Source organism: Elgaria multicarinata, chromosome 2 (genome assembly GCF_023053635.1).
Source record: "Elgaria multicarinata webbii isolate HBS135686 ecotype San Diego chromosome 2, rElgMul1.1.pri, whole genome shotgun sequence".
Lineage (NCBI taxonomy): Eukaryota > Metazoa > Chordata > Lepidosauria > Squamata > Anguidae > Elgaria > Elgaria multicarinata.
This window is the reverse complement of record NC_086172.1, coordinates 125,942,500-125,965,125: the sequence shown is the minus strand read 5'-3', so window position 1 is coordinate 125,965,125 and position 22,626 is coordinate 125,942,500. Positions and strand designations below refer to the sequence as shown.

Sequence of the window (22,626 nt, the reverse complement as noted above, 5' to 3'; positions counted from 1 at the left end):
ATTAGCATCTGGGTATTAGTTTAATGGTTTTTTTAATAGTGGATGGCAAAACTGGAGTCATGATGCAGATCTTTCCTCCTCTTGTAGAATGGAAGGGCACAGATCCCCTGCAAGTGGCAAACATGTCTCTCAGATATTTCAGCTTGGTTGCTTCATCGTCGTTTGAAACTTAATATGGCAAAGACTGAATTGCTTGTTTTTCCTCCTAAACCTTCTCCTCATCTCTCATTCTCTCTTACTGTCAATGATGTTACACTTACTCCAGTCAAGGAAGCTCGTAGTCTTGGCTTTATATTTGATTCCTCGCTCTCCTTTATTCCTCATATTGAGGCAGTAGCTAAATCCTGACGTTTTTTCCTGTGTAACATTGCCAGGATTCGATCATTTTTGTCTGTCTCTTCTGCCAAGACTCTTGTTCATGCATTGGTTATTTCTCGGTTGGACTACTGCAACCTTCTTCTCACTGGCCTTCCTTCTTCTCACATCAGTCCGTTGGTTTCTGTTCACCACTCTGCTGCTAAGATCATCTTCTTCGCTCGCCGCTCTGACCATGTTACTCCACTGCTGAAATCTCTTCATTGGCTTCCAATTCACTTCAGAATCCAATATAAACTTCTCCTGCTGACCTTCAAAGCTTTTCACAGTCTAGCTCCTTCCTATCTCTCCTCTCTCATCTCACACTATTGCCCCGCTCGTGCTCTTCGCTCCTCTGATGCCATGTTTCTCGCCTGCCCAAGGGTCTCTACTTCCCTTGCTCGGCTTCGTCCATTTTCTTCGGCTGCCCCTTACGCCTGGAACGCTCTTCCAGAACATTTGAGAACTACAAGTTCAACCGCAGCTTTTAAAGCTCAGCTAAAAACTTTTCTTTTTCCTAAAGCTTTTAAAACTTGATTTTGTTCTGACTTTATACTGTTAGTTTTACCCTACCCAGTGCCTGTTTACCCTACCCTGTGCCTGTTTGCATTCTCTTCCCCTCTTTATTGTTTTATTATGGTTTTATTAGAATGTAAGCCTATGCGGCAGGGTCTTGCTATTTACTGTTTTACTCTGTACAGCACCATGTACATTGATGGTGCTATATAAATAAATAAATAAATAATAATAATAATAATAATAATAATAATAATCAGGGTGGCTAAGGCTGGAAAGAGAGAACTGGAAAGAAAAAGGATTTGTAGCACAGGAAATTCCTCCCCTTCTCCATCTGTGTTAAATTGTTATGGGCCTCTGTTACTGTGGTCTTTTCCAGTGCAAAGCATTTTTTATTTTATTTTGACAAAAAAGTTGGGCATGTGTAGTCAAATACCTTAGAGGTTCTTTTTCTCATATTTGGTGAAGGTAGACAAGAAATCCATGAAAAGAATGCACAAAAAGTTCATATAGAGGTACACTTTGTAGTGCAACACAAGGGAGTTGAGTAGGTTCTGTAGCTGAGTGTATGACCAGAGAAAGGTGATGCACTGTTGAATTTGTTAACATTTAGAACACGTTGCAAGACTTTCCCCTTTTCCCTTAGAGGATGTGGGTATTTAGGGCAGTGATAGGCTAGGTGTGAACAGCACACAATTCTTTATCCTATACGTTATGAACAAGCTATTTTAATCCAAGCCATTTACTTGGTTCACTGCATAGATGTGATATTCTGAACCCTAGATCATGAATATTTGGGATAGCTAACGTCTGCTACTAAAATTCTGTTGAATAAGAGAGTGAAAACGATATGGAGTGGTTTTGGACAGCTTGTATTTAAGATCTCAAAGCCCAGTAAAGACTGTATTTAGCCAGCATATCAATGAAACTAAGAAAATGTCTAAATAATAAATATACAAGCCAGCTTAGGAGTTCTAGAAAGCTATATGCTGATCACAAAATTTAGGGATAGAGCATGCATATTGATGCCCTGTGAATGAAGATTAAAATGGGCATGCAATACGGCAAAAAAGAATAAATGATGGATCAAGTAAATCTTTGACAAGGTTGTGAAAAGATCACTTGTTAGATGTCAAAGATGACAAAGGAAGCCAACAGCATTGCAAAAGCTGATGATTGCTATGCTTCCTAGCAATGGCAAATAGTGGTAGGTATAGGCCTGTATTGCCTTGGTCCAGAATCAATCAAGAAAGATTCTTCATCAGCTCACTTTATTTTCTCTTGATCTCATGCTTTCCAACGCTGGTAATGCCCCATATCAGGGAAGCTCCCCAAAGTCCATACATAATAATAATAATAATAATAATAATAATAATAATAATAATAATAATAATATCATAGTAATGTGTAACCACTGCTGGATCCCAGAGTTCTTAGTGTATGCTTCTTTTCATGCTTTGAGTTGGGGGAAGGGAAAAATATCTTTGCCTTCCCAGCATGAAAGCTGAATTTATTTTGCACTTTATGGGTTATGGCAGGAAAGGGAGCTCAATTTTTAAACAGCACCACTTACAAATATCCTTTCTGGGGTGTAAACAACTGTTCTTAATCTTCTGGAAATGCCCAACAGTGTAAATTAGTTTTGCAGCCCATAAAATTCTGAAGTACAAATATTTGATCAGTGATTGCCAACCTCAAAGTAAAGTGTTGCCAGTTTACCCAACAGTCCAATAACCCTAAAATCTTTTGGGTTGAGGGACCTGGTTAGGGACTTGGGTTACATGTTTGTTTGTTTTTTCTAATACATTAAAGGATCATAGAATTGTACAGTTGAAGAGGGTCTTGTAAGCCATTTAGTTCATAGAGGAAAGCCAAAGCTATAGTAAGGGCTTGAACACAGCAGAGTGAGTTTTACTGTGAGCCTCAATCCTTTGGCCAAAAATTTGTATCTATAAATACATTGTGGCTGTGAAATGTTTCTACAACTCAGGACTGAATTCAGTGTAGGGGTTGATAGAGATACTGCCATAAGGAGGAAAAGAAGAAACCTTTTTTCCCATCAAAGAATCTTTTCTTTCTGGTTACTTAATGAAATTGACACTGCCAGTCTGCTATGGAGCCTTGTATTCTTCCCTGGGTTTTTTCCTCCTCTTCACCACCCCCTTTTTTTTGTGGTAAAACTATCTATTCCACTTGAGGACAGAGAGTTGCATTGATGCAGTTCAGCCCTAGCTTTCAGACTAGATTATTGTTGGACCAAAACGAGCCATCATGGAGGTTCAGCCATCATAGAACATATTTAGTAGTGGCAGACGTCGCCTTATAACCAGAACCATTTCTTCATGTTTAAAATGTTTTGTACTATTGAGGTATGCAGAAAGGTCAAATGCCAGAAAGGTAGTGGATATATAAGCATGGTGGAGGGGAGAGCTTGTAGAAAGAAAATAGTACCAACACTTTATACTTGCATTCATACCCATAACTTTACAAGTTGTTCACTTTGAAATCGTTATAGGTTTCCTCTTAGTTTTCTGTGAATAGGACTGTCCCTGTGTTGCCTTAACCTAAGGCAATATATCTGGACAGAGTCTTGAACATGAAAAAGGAATGCTAATAGCCCCGAATATTCAGGTGATGTGCTTTCATGGGAATTAGTTAGACAATCTTCAATAAATCTTCAGAAAGCCTAGAAAATGTTTAATGGGGAGATGCCTTCCTCCCCCAACTTCTAACTAAAGATGATACAATCTAGGGACAATATCCAGTGCTGGTCATTCTGCTAGTGCAAATCTTGAAGCAACTAGAAATGAGACTAAATGCTCCTTTCTGGAATGGGACAGATCAGCAGAGGTTGCAGAAGGGAGCTGTCATGTTCCAGAAATGAGGATTCAGACTAATTTTTTGGTTACTTTAGGGAGAGCTAGCTTGCTGTTGTGCTAGCAGTCAGACCTCCGGGTACAGCAGAATGAGCAGAGGCACAGCGACAATATTGGATACTGCCCTAGGTGTGTGAAAAGGAGAATGCAGTTTGAATCAGAGAGAGTTACAGAAAGCTGACCTTGGGGGCCGTGTTTGCTAAAGCATTTTGGAATACTGGCTGCCTTTCTCTGGAAATCTGATGTGGGACAGTGGATTTAGTTGTTTGCTGGAGTGTTTAAGCTATGAGTCCACCTGGCTCAGCTTGCAAAAAACCCAGCCCTCAAATATTAAGAATGTCATAAGTCTTCAGTGACCCTCCTTCCAAAGAAATCCAATCCCAGGTGAGTGCTTGCACCCCTGGAACTTCTCACCACTTTCAGAAGTGGAGAGAATATGACAGTATGTATATTGTTGTTTATTCGTTCAGTCGTTTCCGACTCTTCGTGACTTCATGGACCAGCCCACGCCAGAGCTTTCTGTCGGCCGTTGCCACCCCTAGCTCCCCCAAGGTCAAGTCTGTCACCTCCAGAATATCATCCATCCATCTTGCCCTTGGTCGGCCCCTCTTCCTTTTGCCTTCCACTTTCCCTAGCATCAGCCTCTTCTCCAGGGTATCCTGTCTTCTCATTATGTGGCCAAAGTACTTCAGTTTTGCCTTTAATACCATTCCCTCAAGTGAGCAGTCTGGCTTTATTTCCTGGAGTATGGACTGGTTGGATCTTCTTGCAGTCCAAGGCACTCTCAGAATTTTCCTCCAACACCACAATTCAAAAGCATCTATCTTCCTTCGCTCAGCTTTCCTTATGGTCCAGCTCTCGCAGCCATAGGTTACTATGGGGAATACCATTGCTTTAACTATGCAGAATTTGTTAGCTATGCGTTTGAATGTATACCATCTTTTTGGAACGAGGTGTTTCTTCAAGTCTCTAGAACATCAGTATGCAGTTTCCAAAATGGACTCCTTGAGGACAGGAAATGAGCAGAACGTGGCTGTTGTGTTTGTATTCCTGGTGTGATCAGTTCTGTTGAACTTTAGTGAGGCTCTGGCAATCTTAAACTGTTTGGTTTGTGATCAGAATTGGAATTAAGCCAGAAAAAAAGTACATCTAGCCATGAAAATAAATAAACCAAATCTTCCCTGGAGATTTGTCAACCTGTCCAGGTTCTCATTTTAGGAATAGAAATGGGTGCAAGACATTTTCAGTGTACCATTTATGAACATGCTGGTAATCTTCCTTCCTTCCTTCCTTCCTTCCTGTAGACTAGCCAGGAGAATCTAGGTGAAAAGCTCAGAATTTCAAGTTGACCACTCCTTGCAAGATCTATTCTGTAGATCTTGCCAGACCCTATTGTCACAAAGAACCAGTTAGAATACTGATGCCTTGCCAATCATCTATGAATTAAGAGATTCACTTCCTTTCCTTTCCTTTCCTTTCCTTTCCTTTCCTTTCCTTTCCTTTCCTTTCCTTTCCTTTCCTTTCCTCACACAGGGAAATAGTACATTTATAACAGGCTGGAGAGAAAAAAGTCTTGATTTGTCAGCCTTCAGAAAATTAGGATTTCTAACAAATTTACTTGTTATATATTTTCTTTATTCTTAACTTGGCAGGTTGATCCAGCTTTGGAAGAAAGAATAAAAAATAGCAAAGTGACTCTGGAATCGGAATATGAGGTATGGTTCACTGCATGTACTGGTACTAAAGCATTTTCTTTTCTACCCTGCCCTAGTGATAATATGGCATTTTCTACCCATAACTAAAATTAAACAACCCCTGGCTTTAATTTCAAAGCCATCCAGTAAAACCAGGCTGCTTTATTTATTTTGGTAGAAACAATCTTTTGAGAGTTCAAAGCCTTTTTAGTGCACACCCCTCCTTTGATGTCCATCTGCCAAATACAGCACTGCAAATGCCATTTTTACTGTTCCTGTGGTTAGACTATAAAAAAATTGCAGGTCTGACTGGAATACACATATGCCTCCATTTATACAGCTAACCTTATGATGGATCCATGTGGCTAATTGCAAAACCATATGATTGCCTTTGTGACACTGGCTGTTAATTTATCAGCCTCTCATGCTGCTTGCAACTTTTGTGGTTTTCTGGCTCCACTTGACAGCCAGCATTAAAATATATACCGTTGAAAAGATTTTTTTTTTCATTTTCTTAAGAAATGCATGTGATTTGGGAAGATACGCATTTTCCACTAATGACTAGCCTTAGGACTGGAAATGAATTTCATTTTCACCAGGACAGGAGAGGTCTCCATTGTCTTTTATTTACTTGGACAGTAAGAACGTAAGAGCCGTGTTGGATCAGATCAAAGGCCTGTCCAACCAGATACCTGTGGGGAGCCCACAAGTAGGACATGAGTGAAACAGCACACTCCTGCTTGTGTTCCCCAGCAACTGCTATCAGAGCCATGCTGACCCAGAACCTGGAGGCATTATATAGTTAAGATGACTAGTAGCCATTGATAGCCATATCCTCGATTAATCTCCTTCTAAACCTATTCAAGTTAGAATCTTGTGGTGGCAAATTCCATGCTAAGCCTAAGCCATATGAAGAAGTACGTACTGCCTTTTGTCTGTCCCAAATCTCCCACTATTTAGCTTCATTGGATAACCCCAGAATCTATTGTTATGGGAGAGAGCTAAAAAACTTCTCCCCATACACTTTCTCCGCACGATTTATAATTTTGTCATCTTCTCCCCACTCCCTTCGCAATCCTTGTTTAGCTAGGTCTAGAGCCAGACTCCAAGGAAGATCAAAGAGGGTAGGCAGCAGGAGTAGAATACAGACCAACGCTGATCCAATACCCTCGTCTGGCTTCTCAAGCATTTTATGTAGAGCAGTTTTCCACTTCAGTTTTTACTATTTACTTAAGGATGGAAGAGGAAGGGGGAAAATATGATTGGTAATAATTAAGTCTAGGGCATCACCATATTTAAAAATGCATTTTCATTCAGAATCATTAATTACTACTTTGTAAGTGGAATGAAATGCCTCTCTAAATATCCATGTTTAAAATTCTTAATCTGTTTGCCTTTTCGGAAGCCTTTTGCCTTCCATGCTCCCTTGTTGTTATTGTAACTCTGCTCTGATTTATTTATGTGGAGGAACTATCACATAGCTAAAAAAAAGTGTCTCGTTTTAATATTGATTTAACTTTATTTTATTCAATTATTGTACATAGTACAATTATTGTGCATAGTACAATGAGCTCCCCACAACTCATTCTGGAATTGTGTGCATAGATAGATATGCAGTACTTCCTTTCTGCTAGGTTTAAATAGTTTCTCGAAGGGAAATATTTAAATAGCCAGAATTGTATTAACTGTTATGAGAAAATTAAAAGTAATACCACAAAAACGAATTAGGAAAACATTAAATATCCATTCAGATTATCCTTGCAAGGATTGTACCTGATGGAAGAAGTGGCTAAAGAATTCTTATGCTTTGCCTTGACCCACTGGAAATCGACACATTTCTCAAAGTAGAGGGAAACTCAGTTTGTCCCAGTTTGGAAAGTGTCTCAGAACCTACAGGGTTCAGCAAAAGCATGGGTAGGCGACCTTTTTGGGACATTTGGTTACATTTGGCAATTTGAGAAACTGTCCTGGGTACCACCACAAAATGGCTGCCATGGGAGGTATGGAAAAGGTACAAGAAATCTGCCCAAAAGACTGAGTACAAGGAAGAGGTGGCGGTCTGAGTCACTAAACAATTCCTTTGAACCCAGTTTTCAGCACCAAAAGAATCCAATTTCACTGCAATCCCAGCTTCCAGTAAGAAAATATGTTCCTTTTTTTAAAATGGAAGGTGTAGGCCACCTTGGTGAACTCTAGGAAAGATGTCCAGGGGCACATCTCTGAGCTAGATATATAAGTCGAGGTGTAAACCCACAAGATTTTGTTCTGACTTTATACTGTTAGTTTTACCCTACCCAGTGCCTGTTTACCCTACCCTGTGCCTGTTTGCATTCTCTTCCCCTCCTTATTGTTTTATTATGATTTTATTAGAATGTAAGCCTATGCGGCAGGGTCTTGCTATTTACTGTTTTACTCTGTACAGCACCATGTACATTGATGGTGCTATATAAATAAATAAATAAATAAATAAATAAATAAATAAATAATATGTTGGATATCTTTAATTATATGCTTCTGTACACAGGGCTGTGGAGTCGGCACATAAAACCTCCAACTCCGACTCCTTTATTCATGGCATCTCCGACTCCTTTAATTATATATCAATATAGGAAATAAATTTTCTATATATTTCCTACATCGACTGCAAGCATGCAACTTTTTAGAACCCTAACCTGTTAAAGCCCTGGTCTAAAGGTTGTATCTAAGACATTCTGGTTTTTTTATTTTATTTATTAAAGAAGCCCCAAAATGAAAACAATGAGGTTATATTTTCTAAAATCCAAATAAAAATCTCCTTTACTGTGTTACGTGATATGCTCTCATTAGACCTGTGTACAACTTGCACACATTCTAATGAGACTCACACACACACACTTGTAAGGAATCTTTAGACATTGGTCATAGAGCATCTGTGGCTAAGTAAGGTGATTCTTATCTAAATGAATTGCTTGACCTAGCCTTGTGATTGCTCTCAGCCCCATTCCTGTGTTTTTTTCCTCATCTCTGTTGGAGATGGAGGGGTGAAGACACCTTGACTGTTGGTTGCCTCAAAATGGAGTCTGTACTGCTCACTCACAGGAGAGCTACTTCGTAACAACTGTATTTTATTCAGTTAAAAGTGAAAGTTTGTTTTTGTGCTTCCTTTCCTTCCTCCCCCCAATCCCTCCCTCATACACCCCCAAAAACTCTTTCTTCCCCCACAAACAACTCAGCGGGGCCCAGCACTTACCACAACCAGCCAAGATTACCAAACTCCTTCTTGTGCTTGGAACTCACATGCTTGGAGCACCTGAGTCACGGTGACTCGTCTGAGCCTGCCTGTGAAGAAGCAGCGGCACTCTGGAAAAGGCAGCACGTTGATCCGTCTTTTTCTCTGCTGCTGCCGATCCACTGAGGGGGGGTTTGAATTTCTCTGGCCAGCTGGACTGTGAATCCAGGATTTTTGTCCAACCAGCCAGAATATTTTGGAATTGGCTGGAACCCAGGACAATCTTGGTTTTCAGGGACATATCGCAACTCTATATACAATTTTAATTTATTAGGAGTCGGAGTCGGTACATTTTTACCAACTCTGACTCCAGTAACCCAAGAATTGCTTCCGACTCCGACTCCACGACTCTGACTCCACAGCCCTGCATGTACAGAGGGAATTTGAAGAAAAACATGAGCTCATAGTGAACTGTTCAACACTTTGCCTGCAGTTGTTACTATTGTTATTGTTACTGCTACTACTACCCTGACCTCAATCAGGAAACTTGCTTTTAGGAATGATGTGCCCTCCTTTCTCCTATTCAGAGTCTCAGGCCGTTTCTACACCTGCTTTTTTCCCCGGGATCATCCCTGTGCATCCAAGTGACACACAGAAGATCCCGGGAGCAGGCAGGGACAATCCCTCCATTTTCCTGGGATAATCCTTAGGTGTAGAAAGGGCCTCAGTCTTGCCGAAGGCTGGTACCCTTTGTTTTTTTGTACATTTACAAACTTTTTTTTTCCTCAAAAGAGATGTGCATGAAGTGGTGAAGTACTTCCACATAATCTAGAAAACTAAAATTTGGTAAATGTGTGATTCAAGTTGTCCTGATTACTAGAAAAGTCTGAAAATAGGTAATTTTGCAATTAATGGTTAAAAGTTAGGGTGTGACATTTCATGCATAATAGATGTCATTACAGAACAGTACCATCTGCTCAGAGTACTAATGGCAACAGGAACACCTGATGGGCTGTGGAGAAGATTCTGGAGAACATCTGCCCACCAGTACCATCACCCCACCCTTTGCTACCACTACCACCTTTCAGGGAAACAGTTTCAGGAGTCACATGATACCATTGTCTGATATCAGGAAGAGCACCTGGTATTATTTATTTATTTATTTATTACATTTTTATACCTCCCAATAGCCGAAGCTCTCTGGGCGGTTCACAAAAATTAAAACCATCATAAAACAACCAACAAGTTAAAAATACAAATACAAAATACAATATAAAAAGCACAACCAGGATAAAACCACGCAGCAAAATTGATATAAGGTTAAAATACAGAGTTAAAACAGTATAATTTAAATTTAAGTTAAAATTAAGTGTTAAAATACTGAGTGAATAAAAAGGTCTTCAGCTGGTGACGAAAGGAGTACAGTGTAGGCGCCAGGCGGACCTCTCTGGGGAGCTCATTCCACAACCGGGGTGCCACAGCGGAGAAAGGTATTCCAAATCAATTATTGTGAGGGCAATATTGTCTGCCCATAAGTCTGATTTTATTTTTGTGAACTGCCCAGAGAGCTTCGGCTATTGGGTGGTATAAAAATGTAATAAATAGATAAATAAATTATTACAAACCCCTTTGAGGACCGCTAGAAAAGATGTGTACAGATCTTTTGGATGTCAACTCCCATGAGCCAGTGTTGAGGAATCCTAGGAGTTATAGTCCAAAATATCTGTAGAGCACCAAGTCAGAGAAGGCTGGGCTGTGGTGATTCCATTGCCCTTAACATACTTGAATCAGACTTTGACTGGTGGAAGGGAGATTTGCAGTAACAGCCATGATCTGTGTTTGCAGAATGCTTGGAGGTTTGGTCACCTTGTGCTTCCTTTCAATGTATGAGTAAATGGTACTTTTAAGGTGCTGTAAAAACGATTTCATTCAGTCTCGTTGCCATTGCACGAGAAGATGAATGGAATTTGAAGGAGAAAGATATATGATTTTTTTTTTATGGTACTCCTTGTTAAAGGTAATAGCAAATTCCCAACAGTTGTATAAAGGCTTTATAGGTTTGTGTGTATTGTTCAATGAAGGTTAGAACAGTAAAATAGGAAGGAATCTTGAAGTTCAGGGCCTTGTTCCACATCAAGGACCTTATTGAAAGAGTAAACTGGAGATCTACAGGTAGTTTACATCTTCTGCGCGTGCGCGCACCCCCCCCCCCCACACACAGAGTGAATCCATGTGCATGTGGTAAACCTCTTGCATTCTGCCTCAGTACTATTTCTGTAGTGATGCTGACTAGAAGCAACTGTTCTTGCGGCATATACATATTTTAAAGATCTGTTGCTTCCTTGAAATTGTGAAGGGTGTATGCATTTCTAACATAATTTTTACTACAATTTCCATGCTCCTAGGGAGAAGGGTTAAAATTATAATGTTTGTAATGCAGATGCAACTTCAGGACAGTGAAGAGGTAGCTCTCATTTCTTCCCTTCTGATTGATGACTGCTAAATGTCCTTTATAGGACAGCCTTATTCTTCTGAATCTCTGCCCAACTCGTATGGTAATAGCACTCATTATTAAGTGCATGCTAATAGTTATCCATTATCTAATTAGAATGTTAGCTGCTTCAATCCCCCATTCAACCACTTTTTTGTTTCTGCAGTGAGAGTCTCTAAACAACATATTTAGAAGGGGGAATAGTTTGTAGTTCATATTAGTACCATATATTTCGAGAAGGAGCTTGTGCTGGTGAATAATTACTAAGCTGTATTGTATAAGACGGGTGAAGTTCTGTTTATCCATACAGCACTGCTTCTGATATTGATGTTCTTTCAAGGTCTCATGCGAGAGCTACAATTGGTGCATATATTTATATATCAAATGGCTGCACTTGCAGGTCTATCATGTGTTCTGTCTATTTGGTGCTCTGGGAATAAGCTACTGCCCCAAGTACACATACACACACTGTTTAAGCATTCTGCTCACAAGTGTGTATGTTCTTGTGCAGCCAGCTAGGCCTTGCTGTCTCATTTGCCTAATAAATCACTGGTCGTTCTACAAGTGCCACCAGAACTAATGGGAGCGGAGCTCCACTTCTGGGATGCACCTTGTAAAGCAGATTGTAAAAATGCAAAGCACAGGATTTCATGCTAGAACACCGTGGTCTACATTATCTGAGGTGGTGGAGTGTGTGTGTGTGTGTGTGTGTGTGTGTGTGTGTGTGTGTGTGTGTGTGAAAACCCCAAAACAAAGGCAAGTATAAGAAGCAAACATATCCTGATAAGCTAATTTTCTTTAAATAGTAGAGAACTTCTTGTAATCACCATTTTCTTTATTTCTAAATAACTCTAATCCCCAGAGTTCCAAAGCAAATTAGCATATTTGTATTAAATTTATGTCCTGTCCTGTCTCCAAGCAGCTCAGAATAGCTGTTTAGGCCTTACGCTCACTGAGTAAAGCTGTGCCCAAAGGTTTCATTAATGTGTTCCCAACTCAGAGCTAAGGGCTTGACTGTGATCCCTCTTGCCTAGGTATGCTTGGCAGTGTGGAGAGGTGTCCCTGCTTAATGGATCCAGTGTGGTGTAGAAAACCACTGAAATAATAGCACAGCACTGGATTCAGTCTGTTGGTTTACAAAGTGCAAAACAGCCTAGGGTAGGACTGGGCAGAGATTGTTTCTCCTCCTTCCACCTAACAATCCTTTGCTTGTCTTGAACATTTAAGCTAACCCTCTTTAGGATGAAGCTTGAGGGAACCAGTGGGATCTCGAGTGTGCTCGGTACTTGAGCCTTGCCTCTGCTAGTTACTCACCTGACTCAGCAGTGTGTGCAGGCTTTCCCCAAAAGTGACAGTTCTGTCAAGTGTACTGTCAAGCCATTGCTTATCTCTGTCCATTCCAATTTATGGTTCTTGCAGGAGGTTATATTATGTTCTCATTGCACAAGGACTATTTGTTTATTTTTTGTCCCTTCCCCCCAGATGTGTGTATAGTATAGCCAGCTGTGAAATAGCAGTAGCAAATGGAGACTAAGGGGGACAGGGAGAAATACCCCAATTTTTCTTACATGTACTGGAGTGCCATTGTGGTGGTTCATGGAGGTGAGTGGTCCAACTTTGGCTGCCTCCCTCATTTTCTCTCTGATCGCTAGGGTAAACATGCTTTATTAGTGCACATACTGTTTTATCATTAGTGTTGATTCAACCATTTTTCTCCCCCTTAACTCCAGCTTTTTAATGATTCGATCTAGGATTGATGCATTCCATCCCTGCCCATCTCCTCTTTTAATTTTGATCAAACTTATTGAAGACGTAGCTTGTGTGGTAGAAGAGCAAGCTTTCCTGCCGCTCCTCCAATAGTCAGATAACATCTCATCTGAACCAAACATCCCACACAAATACGCAGCCAGGCACAGCCCCCTCCCCGGATGCCCCAATCCACTTTGAAGGGAAAGAATCGTATTGTTGGTTAGCCTGACTCTGGGATTGGGATTCAATCCATTCTGGAAGGGCTTGCTCTTTCCCTAAAGGATCAGGGTTGCCCCTTGGAAGTGCCCTTTGATGCTACGCTGTCCTCGTTTCTTCAGGTGCTGGTGCTGGCAAGGAGTGTGTTTACACAATTACACTTGGTGCACCAGCTGCACTGGTTGCCAGTTGTTTTCCAGGCTCATTGAAAGGTGTTGGCTTTAACCTAAGCTAAACATCTTAGGACCTGGCTATCTTAGGGGCTACTGGTCTCATTATTAACCTACACAAATATTATGATCTTCAGGAGAGGCCCTTTTGAGGGCACCATTACTTACAGAGGCCTGTTTATCAGGCACGCATGACAGAGCTTTCTCCTGTATCACTCCCAAACTATGGAATGCTCTCCCTCAAAAAGTATAGTTGGCTCCCCTTCCCTTGGCTTTTAGAAAGGCTGTGAAGACCCAGCTTTTTAAAGTAACCTTTTTAAAGTAACCTTTTAAAAGTAACCTTCTAAATTATGTAGTTGTTTTAACATTTGCAAGGGTTTTGAACTTCTTTCAGTCCAAGGGACGAATTCTCTTGGGAGCTACATTCCAGGGGCGGACCGAGCCAAAGGCAAAAAAGGCAGAGCCCAAATGCCAAAGGGACCAGACTATTTTAGCAGAAATATTTTAGCAGAACTAGGCCTCAGCAGAGGCATTTCAACCTTTGAGAATGCAGAAAGAACTGTCCAGAAACTGCCAAATGATTGGTAGGCGGCGAAAGGGGCACAGTCTTTTGGGGACCCCTGGAGGGATGGATTTGGCCCCTAAGCCTGAGGTTCTGCTCCCCTGTTCTAATGTTTTACTGTTTTTAATGCTCTTATTTTGAGGTTTTATTGTTTTAAATTGCTGTGCACCACATTCATGGCTTTTTGCAAATAAGGTAGTATAAAAATGCTAATAATAAGTACAATAAATAAAATAACATAACATAACATAAAAACAGGGCCACCACACAATCAGCTGTTCTTCTCAAGCATCTGGTTAATAATAAATGTAATCTTATTATGTGAGGGGTTGAGTTTGCTCATCCAGTGTGTAAGTGAAGGGTTCATATCTGAAGCAACAGTAGGAGAGGTGAAAGTTCAGAGCTGGGCACTGGGAACTAGAGGCTTGGGGCTATACTTACACAGACATTTCAAATTGAGGAGGGAATGTGACCCATCCACATGTCATTATGTTTATGGACTCCATACTTTATGCAGCTTTGACTGGATTAGGGATTTTTTTTTGGCGGGAAGGCTGCCATTACACGAACATACCTGTTTTGGCCCTGGGCTAATTCTTTCAAGCTGGTATTTACACATACCATAGCATTAGGTGATAAAGTGCTGGTAGAGAAGCCTGCACTATTTTAGGTTGTAAGCGGTGAATATCCTTGACAAAAAATAAATAAAAAGAAAGAAAAGATAAAGAAGAAAGAGTAGCATTGCAGAGCTAATATATTAGCCCTACCTTCTTTCTTCCTGCTTTTCTAGTTTTCCTATGGTATGCACTTTTTTGGTATGTTGCAGAGCATTTAAAAATAGTATCCCACATCTGGAACATGAAATGGTACATTTCCTTTGATGTGGACTTTATCAGCTCCTTCTGCTACATGTATAGATCAAGCTTTAAGCCATAGTCAAACCAAGTATGTTGGAGCATCGTAAGTGCTACGATATGGGAATTACATGTGTATGTCTCCTTTCTCCTCCACCCCCCACTCCTCATTAGAAAATATAATTAATTACAATCTTTCATTCTCATCATGGAAGGTTCACTAGAGGGGCTATTGAGTATTATTGGGATTCCTTGTCAACTGTTTATTTTTGCATTTACCAAAGTTGGCAGAAACAGAAAAGTTGCCCCTTCTCAGTGAAGTTTTGTATTAAGATTCCGCTTCTTGTTCAGCTCTGCTTTCTTATTTCCCAGTAGAACAGTATTCAACACAACTGCCAAATAATGGCCAGAACAGAATACCTTCTACAGATTTGGAGTAAATGGAGTTGCCTAAACCCAGGACGTCATATTGGACATTGAACTAGTCCTAGCTGCCACCATGCCATCTGATATAGATTAGGGAAGTAAGTTACAACTAGGGATGTGCTCCGCTCCGATTAGAAGGGGAGAATCAGAAGCGAATTGGCCTGCTCCGCCTTGCCCAGAGGCGGAGTAGAAGCAGACCGGGGACCTGTAGAAGCACGGCGAAGAGAAGCGCCCATACACGGAGCGCTTCTCTTTTCGCTGACCGATCCGATCGCCATTTTGAAAAATTTCACCCATAGAATTGCATTGCGGAAAAGAATAGGGGATAACTGTGTTGTTTTTTAAGCTATCTTTCTGAAACTTCTTGTGCTTAGAGAGTCATGGCTGGGGGTCATTTTGAGCCTACTCTCAGCTCTCTGCGTTCTGCGGTTCGCTTGCTAGAATTTTTGGAAAAATCGGGTAAAACAGCAGGAAAATGTACCTTTTTCGAAGGGCTGAGGGGCAGACTCAACTCCCGGTCATGATCACATGATCCCAAAGTTGGAGGAGGGGATAGGCAAAACGGGTAACTTGGGATTCTGGGAACTTCTCTTTCTTAGTCTGAACGGACTTTTCCCAGTGTTTTTTAAAACAGTAGCCCCACCAAATGCACAAACACAACCTGAAATCATATACTAAGCCAATAATAAGAGATAGAAAACACAGCACTGCTACCCACCCTAACTTTGGGGAACAACTGCATAGATGTGGTGCAAGGGGATGAGCTCCCCTAGGGCATGTGGACGTGCCCAGTGCACTCTCCTGACCTTGGAGGATCATCAGAGTCCTCCAAAGGTAAATCACTGGAGAGAATGCCTATCATGAGTTGAAGTGAGCGTTTGCTTCTTAAAGACTGGTACCTAGACAGGACCAGTCAAATTGGCAGATGATTCCCCCTCCCCTTGGGCACGTCCACTCCCCTCTTACTGGTAAAAGACAGATATAGCCTTTTTTAAAAAATTATTCTTGTTGTTTATTCAGCAACACTGCTGCTTTTAATTCCACCCCTCCTTTGTTTATTTATTTATTTATTTATTCCATTTTATATGCATTACTGTCTTTGAAACTATCCTTGGCTCACTTCCTTGTGCCCCCAGAAATGTCTGCTGCCTGCCTGCCTGCCTTCCCTCCCTCCTCCCCTGCTCACCTCGCAGGGATGGTTTTTGTGTGTCTTGCTTTGACTCAGGGGAGAAGTCCTTCCTGTGCTCAAGTTCCAAATCAATTTTTCAAGTGTGGAAGAAGATTAATATTTAGGTTTATCTCTACTCCCCAATTCATGGCATGTTGGGATTTCCTTTGAAATGGGCCCATTGAGCTGTCTGCAGCTTTAAATCCCTGAGATACTGGGGTGTCCGACTTTCATAAATTCCCCAAAAATCAGGGGATGATGGGATTGGCTTGAAACTTGGCGTGCGTGTGTATACCTCCATGAGGTGTCATGGTGCCAAACTTGAGGTTTCTAACTTTAACAGAAAAAAAGTTGTATACTTTTTTAGCTTTCAATGCAAGCCTATGGGGGGGGAAACGGAGCTCCGATCCGGATCCGGAGCTCCGCAGCAGAGCGGAGCGGACATAGGCGGAGCGAAGAGGCCCGATCCGCAAATCGTGAATCTTGAAGAAAAGCGGAGCGGGGGTCCGTGCACATCCCTAGTTACAACCATTAACTCGGGTGGGTTGAGGAAAATCCAGCACAAGGACCATATGTGGACCCTCCAGTTCTTTCAGTCTTGACTTCTGGGGTCTCCTCAGGCCATGGCCCATTTTCCCAAGCCAAGCCCCCTCACCAGTCGCAATCTGGGTTATTGATATTATTTACTCTGTCTCTCAGCTACAAAGTTGGTGGAGAGAATGGAGCAAGTTGGAGAAGGAGAATGCTTGGATGCAGTTATCTTTATCGTTCTTGCATACCGAAATTTCTTCCATAACTCCACACTCACCTTTGGCTCTGTCCATACCCACTGCTGGAGTACAGAGCCAACAAATTTTTAATAAGATAATGTGGACTTCAACAGGAAAAAGGTTCCCTACCCTGATTTAGCACCCCCACCCCACCCCGGATATTGCTAATGTTTTGCTTTGGCTTAAAGTAGAGAGAAAATGTAGTGGACTTTTCAGTAGTTCAGTTTAAAGTCCATTTACCCAATTTAAAGAAATCCTAGCTGATCAATTGTATTAATTTTAAGTTATTAATTAAATCTATGTACACTTGTTTTCTTTGTCTTTTGGTACTGAGAAGCTCAGCTATGCTGACTTGTACACACGTATTTGTAGTTCGTTTGCATCACTGTAGCAATTTGTTCAAAGCACCCATGTTTGTTTTGGAATGGTTGTCTTAGACTTTAGAGAATCCTTTGCTCATCTCTGATTTCTAAGAGATCACAGATAAGCAAGGGATAGGAAGTACCACCGTGGGGGCAGATGTGAAAGGGTCTGGCAGGCTGCCAGAAATGACTTGGTGGGCCTCATGTGGCTCATGGGTTGCACTTTTCGAACCCTGCCCTATAGCAAGAGGCTCCTGGCAGCTAGAATCAAGAGGGTCCTGATATTAGCATGTTGTTAGAAATATCCTGCTGGTCCAGGACTAGGAGGTTGATATACTCATCAAGTCTTTGTCTCTCTGTAAACATTTATGGTAAGATAAAACTTGTGTTGTTTGTTCCTAATCTTGGTCAGTGAGCTAATTTCTCCGTTTTGTGAAGGTACAGTGTGAAATATATCATGTGCTCACTATTTCTTTGTAAAACATCACTGTATTTCCGGGTTTGTTGAATACATGTAAATTATGTGGGTTCGTGTACACATGTTAACAAGGACACTTGGTAACCGTTCACTTGGTGCCTCCTGCAACATGCAAGTGCGTCATCTCACAAGAGGCAGCCCCTGCCTCCCCCATGTCAGTCAGAAGGTGGATCTCACAAGAGGCAGCCCCTGCCTCCCCCATGTCAGTCAGAAGGTGGAATACCTCTTAAGAATGTACCTGCTGTTTGCACTTCTTTAAGTACTTGCATGTATTGTTGTTGTTTTTAATATATAAAAATCGGCCTGATCGCATCTGCTTGTTAAATCAATCTAATTGATTACTTGGCTAAACATTGCAACTCTACCTTTTAGGGGGGCAGCTCAGTGGAAACTATAAAAAGATATTACTTGGAGTACTGGGACATGTTCAATTTTTAAAAAATGAAAGTCTATTTTAGGTGCTTTCTGTTCATAAGCCAGGTATACTTTGAGAAGAAATTGCACCAACTGGATTTCTGTTCTCTGTATAATTATTTAAAAAAGCAAAACAGGAGCTCTGGGTGTAAGTAATCTGCCTACCCAAGGAAGGGTGTTTGTTGGAGGAAAACTTTAAGAAGTGGGCATGGAGTTCCAAAGATATTAAACTTCCTCTTGGACAGGCCTAACAAGACAAGGCAATGAAGAGCAGCTCTTTCTTTTCTTTGCCTTTCTTCCCTTTTTTCAATATTAAGATGGAAAATGGAGTTGTTAATAGAGAAAAGCGCTTGTTGCTTAGGGAGTATAAAATAACTAAACCAGATGAAAAGTGACTTGAGCTGCTAACTTAAAAGGAATCGTGGGAGACGCTACTTAAACTGAGTATAGTAGATTGGCTATAAAAAACACATCTTATAAATAGAATGGGCAGCTGATTATGTTGGTCCCAGTTCATATTTCCTTTGGATTTTATTTTCTTCCTTTCAAAACCTCAGTTGTGTACCCCTAGGCTCCATGTGAGATTTTGAGTCCCTCTCGTCTGTAGTCTGTGTTCAAATATCTGGTGGCTTTTGGAAATTTCAGCACAGGAGGTCATGTCTTGCCATGTGTTAGTCCCATGGCTTTTAATAATTCCTACCAGGTTCTCTTAATATTTGAACCTATTGCAACGCCTGGGGGTGCCATTCAGCATTTTGGATCCCCAGTACTTTTTCCTCCCAACTCCCAGTATTTCTTGCTTCAATTAACAGGCAGGTTATACAATAGTTTGCTTTTTTCTGGAAAAAAAAATTTCTGGTTCTTGGAAGACAGCACAAACATTTTCATTATGTGCCTTCTGCAAAGCTAAATAGCTATTTCTAACTCCTAAGTTTCTGAGGTGCTTGTAATTTTCTTGGCCTTATTATTTGTTTTTCAATTCAGTTTTTATTAATATAATAAGTTGTATTTTCTGCTTTTACCACTGATTGTGCCTCCAGGCCACGATCTCTTGTACCGATTGACCCAGGAAGAAAGACCAGAGGGGATGTCATACTGTCTGTGTGCGTTTTCAGTTTTATCGCTACCTCAAATCAACAATTCTTGTCTTGTCCACATCTGCTAAAAAGGACCCTATGAGTAATGAACTCCTGGCAGAAATTCAGTATGTGGTGAATTTGTTGTTAGCCAAGCTCTAGAGGCACAGCAACATGTAACAGGGGATTATGGGGAAGCTGCAAAGCGCCAGATGAAAATGAGAGGTTCCACCTCTGGCGTGAGGATCTCCATCTTTTCTTCTGTTACAGTTTTGGATATATTCAATTCTGTCTTCACATGTGTTCTCCTCTGCATATTTCCTTAATATTGGCTAGTATCCAACAGGGCGCTTACGCCCCGTCAATTCTTTTGCGCCCTGCCAATTCCCTTCCACAGGCAGCACCCACTGACTCTGGAATGGAGATTTAGCATTTTCAGGAGCAACCAGAAATGAATGGAAACACTCATTTGTGGAACAGGGCAGGTCAGTGGAGCTTGCATAAGTGAGCTCTGCCTACCTATTCTGATCCAGAAATGAGTGTTTCTGCTCATTTTGAGGCTCCCCCTCCCCCCAGGAAGCACTAAACGTCTGTTACATGAGCAGTGTGTCCCACTTCGCAACGGTATCAGTAAGACCCACAGCTTGCAGAAGATAATCGGTGGGGTGCAAAAAAGATTGGCAGGGTCATAAGCACTCGATTGGGATACTGCCCTACATTTCCTCTACAAATCTTGGTCACGGGTTTCAAAGGAGAAGCTACAACTCATGGATAGGAATCAAAGATGTCTGAAGGATCTAGTAATGTTTTCCAACTTGTATATTGGGGTCCCCCCCCCTGTTTTTCCCTACAGAAAGTGAAAAATGCCAACTTTGAAGACTGGAAGAACATCCGAGGGCCCCGTCCGTGGGAAGATTCCAAGTCCTTCCAAGATCAGCAGCGGTAGCAGCAACAGAACTTCTCTGAAAGCCAGCCTGGCTTCATTCACTTGGTGTTTCATTGAACTCTGCCTTTTTCCAGTGAATGGGATAACTAGGGGTTATCTCCAGCAAAGAAATAACTGTCTTGATCTGATATCATGGCTAAGCAGAAACTTACAAATAAAGATCCGGATGTGTGATTCCCAGTAATAACTGATATACTCCGTACATTTTATTTGTGTAATAATTGTACCATTTTAGCCAAGAACACCAGAGTTTCTTTTATTGCTATTTCTTCAACCAGTTAAGGCCAAAATCATGACATCGAAAGGTGGGTTGATATCTAGTAACTTAGTCCAGGTTCTCGCCTTTTTATTAGACCCATGAATTTTATGAATGTTAATGTAATACTGGCCGTGTTAGTCAGCGTTGCCAGCTTTACAAGTGAACATGAAAAGTGTGTACTTGTCTGTTTCAACCTCTGAGTGGATGGTTGAGGAGATCACCCATGACACATGCTTCCCAAGGCTGTCCTTTCTAAGTTAGTGGTGGGGAACTTGCACTCCAGATATTTTAGCCTACGACTAAAATCCTATCATCCTTCACCATTGGCTAACTGTGGCTGATAGAAGTTGTGGTCCTCTAGCCCACATTGCCCACTCCTGACTTCAGTGGTTGTATGTTGTAGGAGGCAGCAAGAAATCTGCGCTGATGGATCCAAGGAGAGTGAGGTGTGAGCCTCAATGTGGGAAGGAGGGAGTGCATCACATTTGGGGGAGCTGGGCCAGGACAGTAAAAGGCTTCAGTGTAGGCTAGAACACGTCTTCCTTCAGCAAAACATAGGAATTACTACTTTTGTAAAGGCACTTGGAATTTTCTTTTCAACAAAGTGCTGCTTGATAGGAACATTGGAAGCTGCCTTATACTGAGACAGAGCGTTGATCCCATCCCACCCAGTATTGACTGGCTGGGTTTCAGGCTGGAGTTTCTCCTGCCCTATCTGGGGATGCTGGGGATCGAACTTGGGACCTTCTGCATACAAAGCATGTGTTCTACCACTGAGCTATGGCCCTCTCCTATGATCCTGTAGAACTTATGAAGCACTCTTCTATGGGATCAGAACTTTAGGTCATCTGACCTAGTCTTGTCTGCTGTGAATGGGAGCAGTTCTGAGCTGACCATACTGGAGTCCCAGCCTCGTTACCTGAGGTCCTTTCATTGGTGGTGCTACGGACTGAATCTGGGATCATCTGCATGCAACACATGTGCTCTACCACTTTACTGTGGACCAGGTAAGGCTATTCGATCTTTAGTTAAGCTTCTTGTGAGTGTTTGAAATATCCCAACTTAGAACAGTAACATGTCTGAGGAAAGGTTCCAAGCTGCCTGTTTGTCTGGGAAGATGACTTGCCAAGGCTACACCTCAGTCCCTCAAGCACTCAGAATTCTTCATGAGCAGCCTTCTCTTACACAGAGTCCTTTGTTTGCTGTATCAAGCTTCCATCACCCAGCAGGTCCCAGTGAAATAATTGTTCCATTAGCTTCAGTTGTGGTCTGAGGCTAAATACAAGCTCATGGAGCCACAAGAGCTATTGTGGCCCATCAGTTGCTCATTCTGCTTGCCACACATTTTATTTTACAGTAGCCTTGCTCTCTTCTTCAATTTGCTGGTGGCAGCTTTCCCTGTACAAAAGCTGTAGAATGTTTTAACCCAACATTTTTTAAGTTCAGCAATTCCTGGCTGTTCATGCTGTGTGTACTTTGAGATTGAGGGAGGCTGAGACTAACTCAAAGATGGCTTTTTCTTCAGTCATGTAATTGTGTGATTCTGTGTCTTTATGTATTAATTCTTGGTAGGTATGTGTTTACTTTTAAAAGATTTACATCTGATCTCACATTAATATAAATCATGGTGGAAAATAAAAAGTTGCGAAGCATATGGTACATGGAACATTCCGGTGAAGGCCGCCATGGAGATGTACTGTATCCCAGAATTTTAGAAGTAGGCTTCAGTTTCACCTCAGCCAGAGCAGGGGCAAGTGTCCCAGTTACCATTTACTACTTAGTCCAACAGTCTCAGGCTTCTGTCTTGTGTCCTGTAAGGAGTCTACTACTAATGAATAATTTTTGTTTTACTTTCTAGAAACTGACCCTGATTCCTTGATGTGTGAGGCTTCATTCACATGTAGACTGAACAGTACAGGAGCTGTTTCACCATGTTGATATTCCACGGTGTGTGTGTGTGTGTGTGTGTGTGAGAGAGAGAGAGAGAGAGAGAGAGAACGAACCTCAACCACAACAGCTAGGCCAAATGTGTAAATT

At 41.4% G+C, this 22,626-nt stretch overlaps 1 protein-coding gene across 1 annotated transcript in view; it reads left to right on the top strand.

Moving 5' to 3' along the window:
• Positions 1–20,517, top strand: part of LOC134392872 (cytochrome c oxidase assembly protein COX16 homolog, mitochondrial) — a 52,096-nt gene extending 31,579 nt beyond the window's left edge. Inside the window, exons 3-4 of the mRNA XM_063117596.1 lie at positions 5,399–5,461; positions 20,238–20,517. Of these exons, the coding sequence (XP_062973666.1) occupies positions 5,399–5,461; positions 20,238–20,330 (156 nt within the window). The 3' untranslated portion in view covers positions 20,331–20,517. The remainder of the gene's footprint in view (positions 1–5,398; positions 5,462–20,237) is intronic.
• The last annotated feature ends 2,109 nt before the right edge of the window (positions 20,518–22,626 follow it).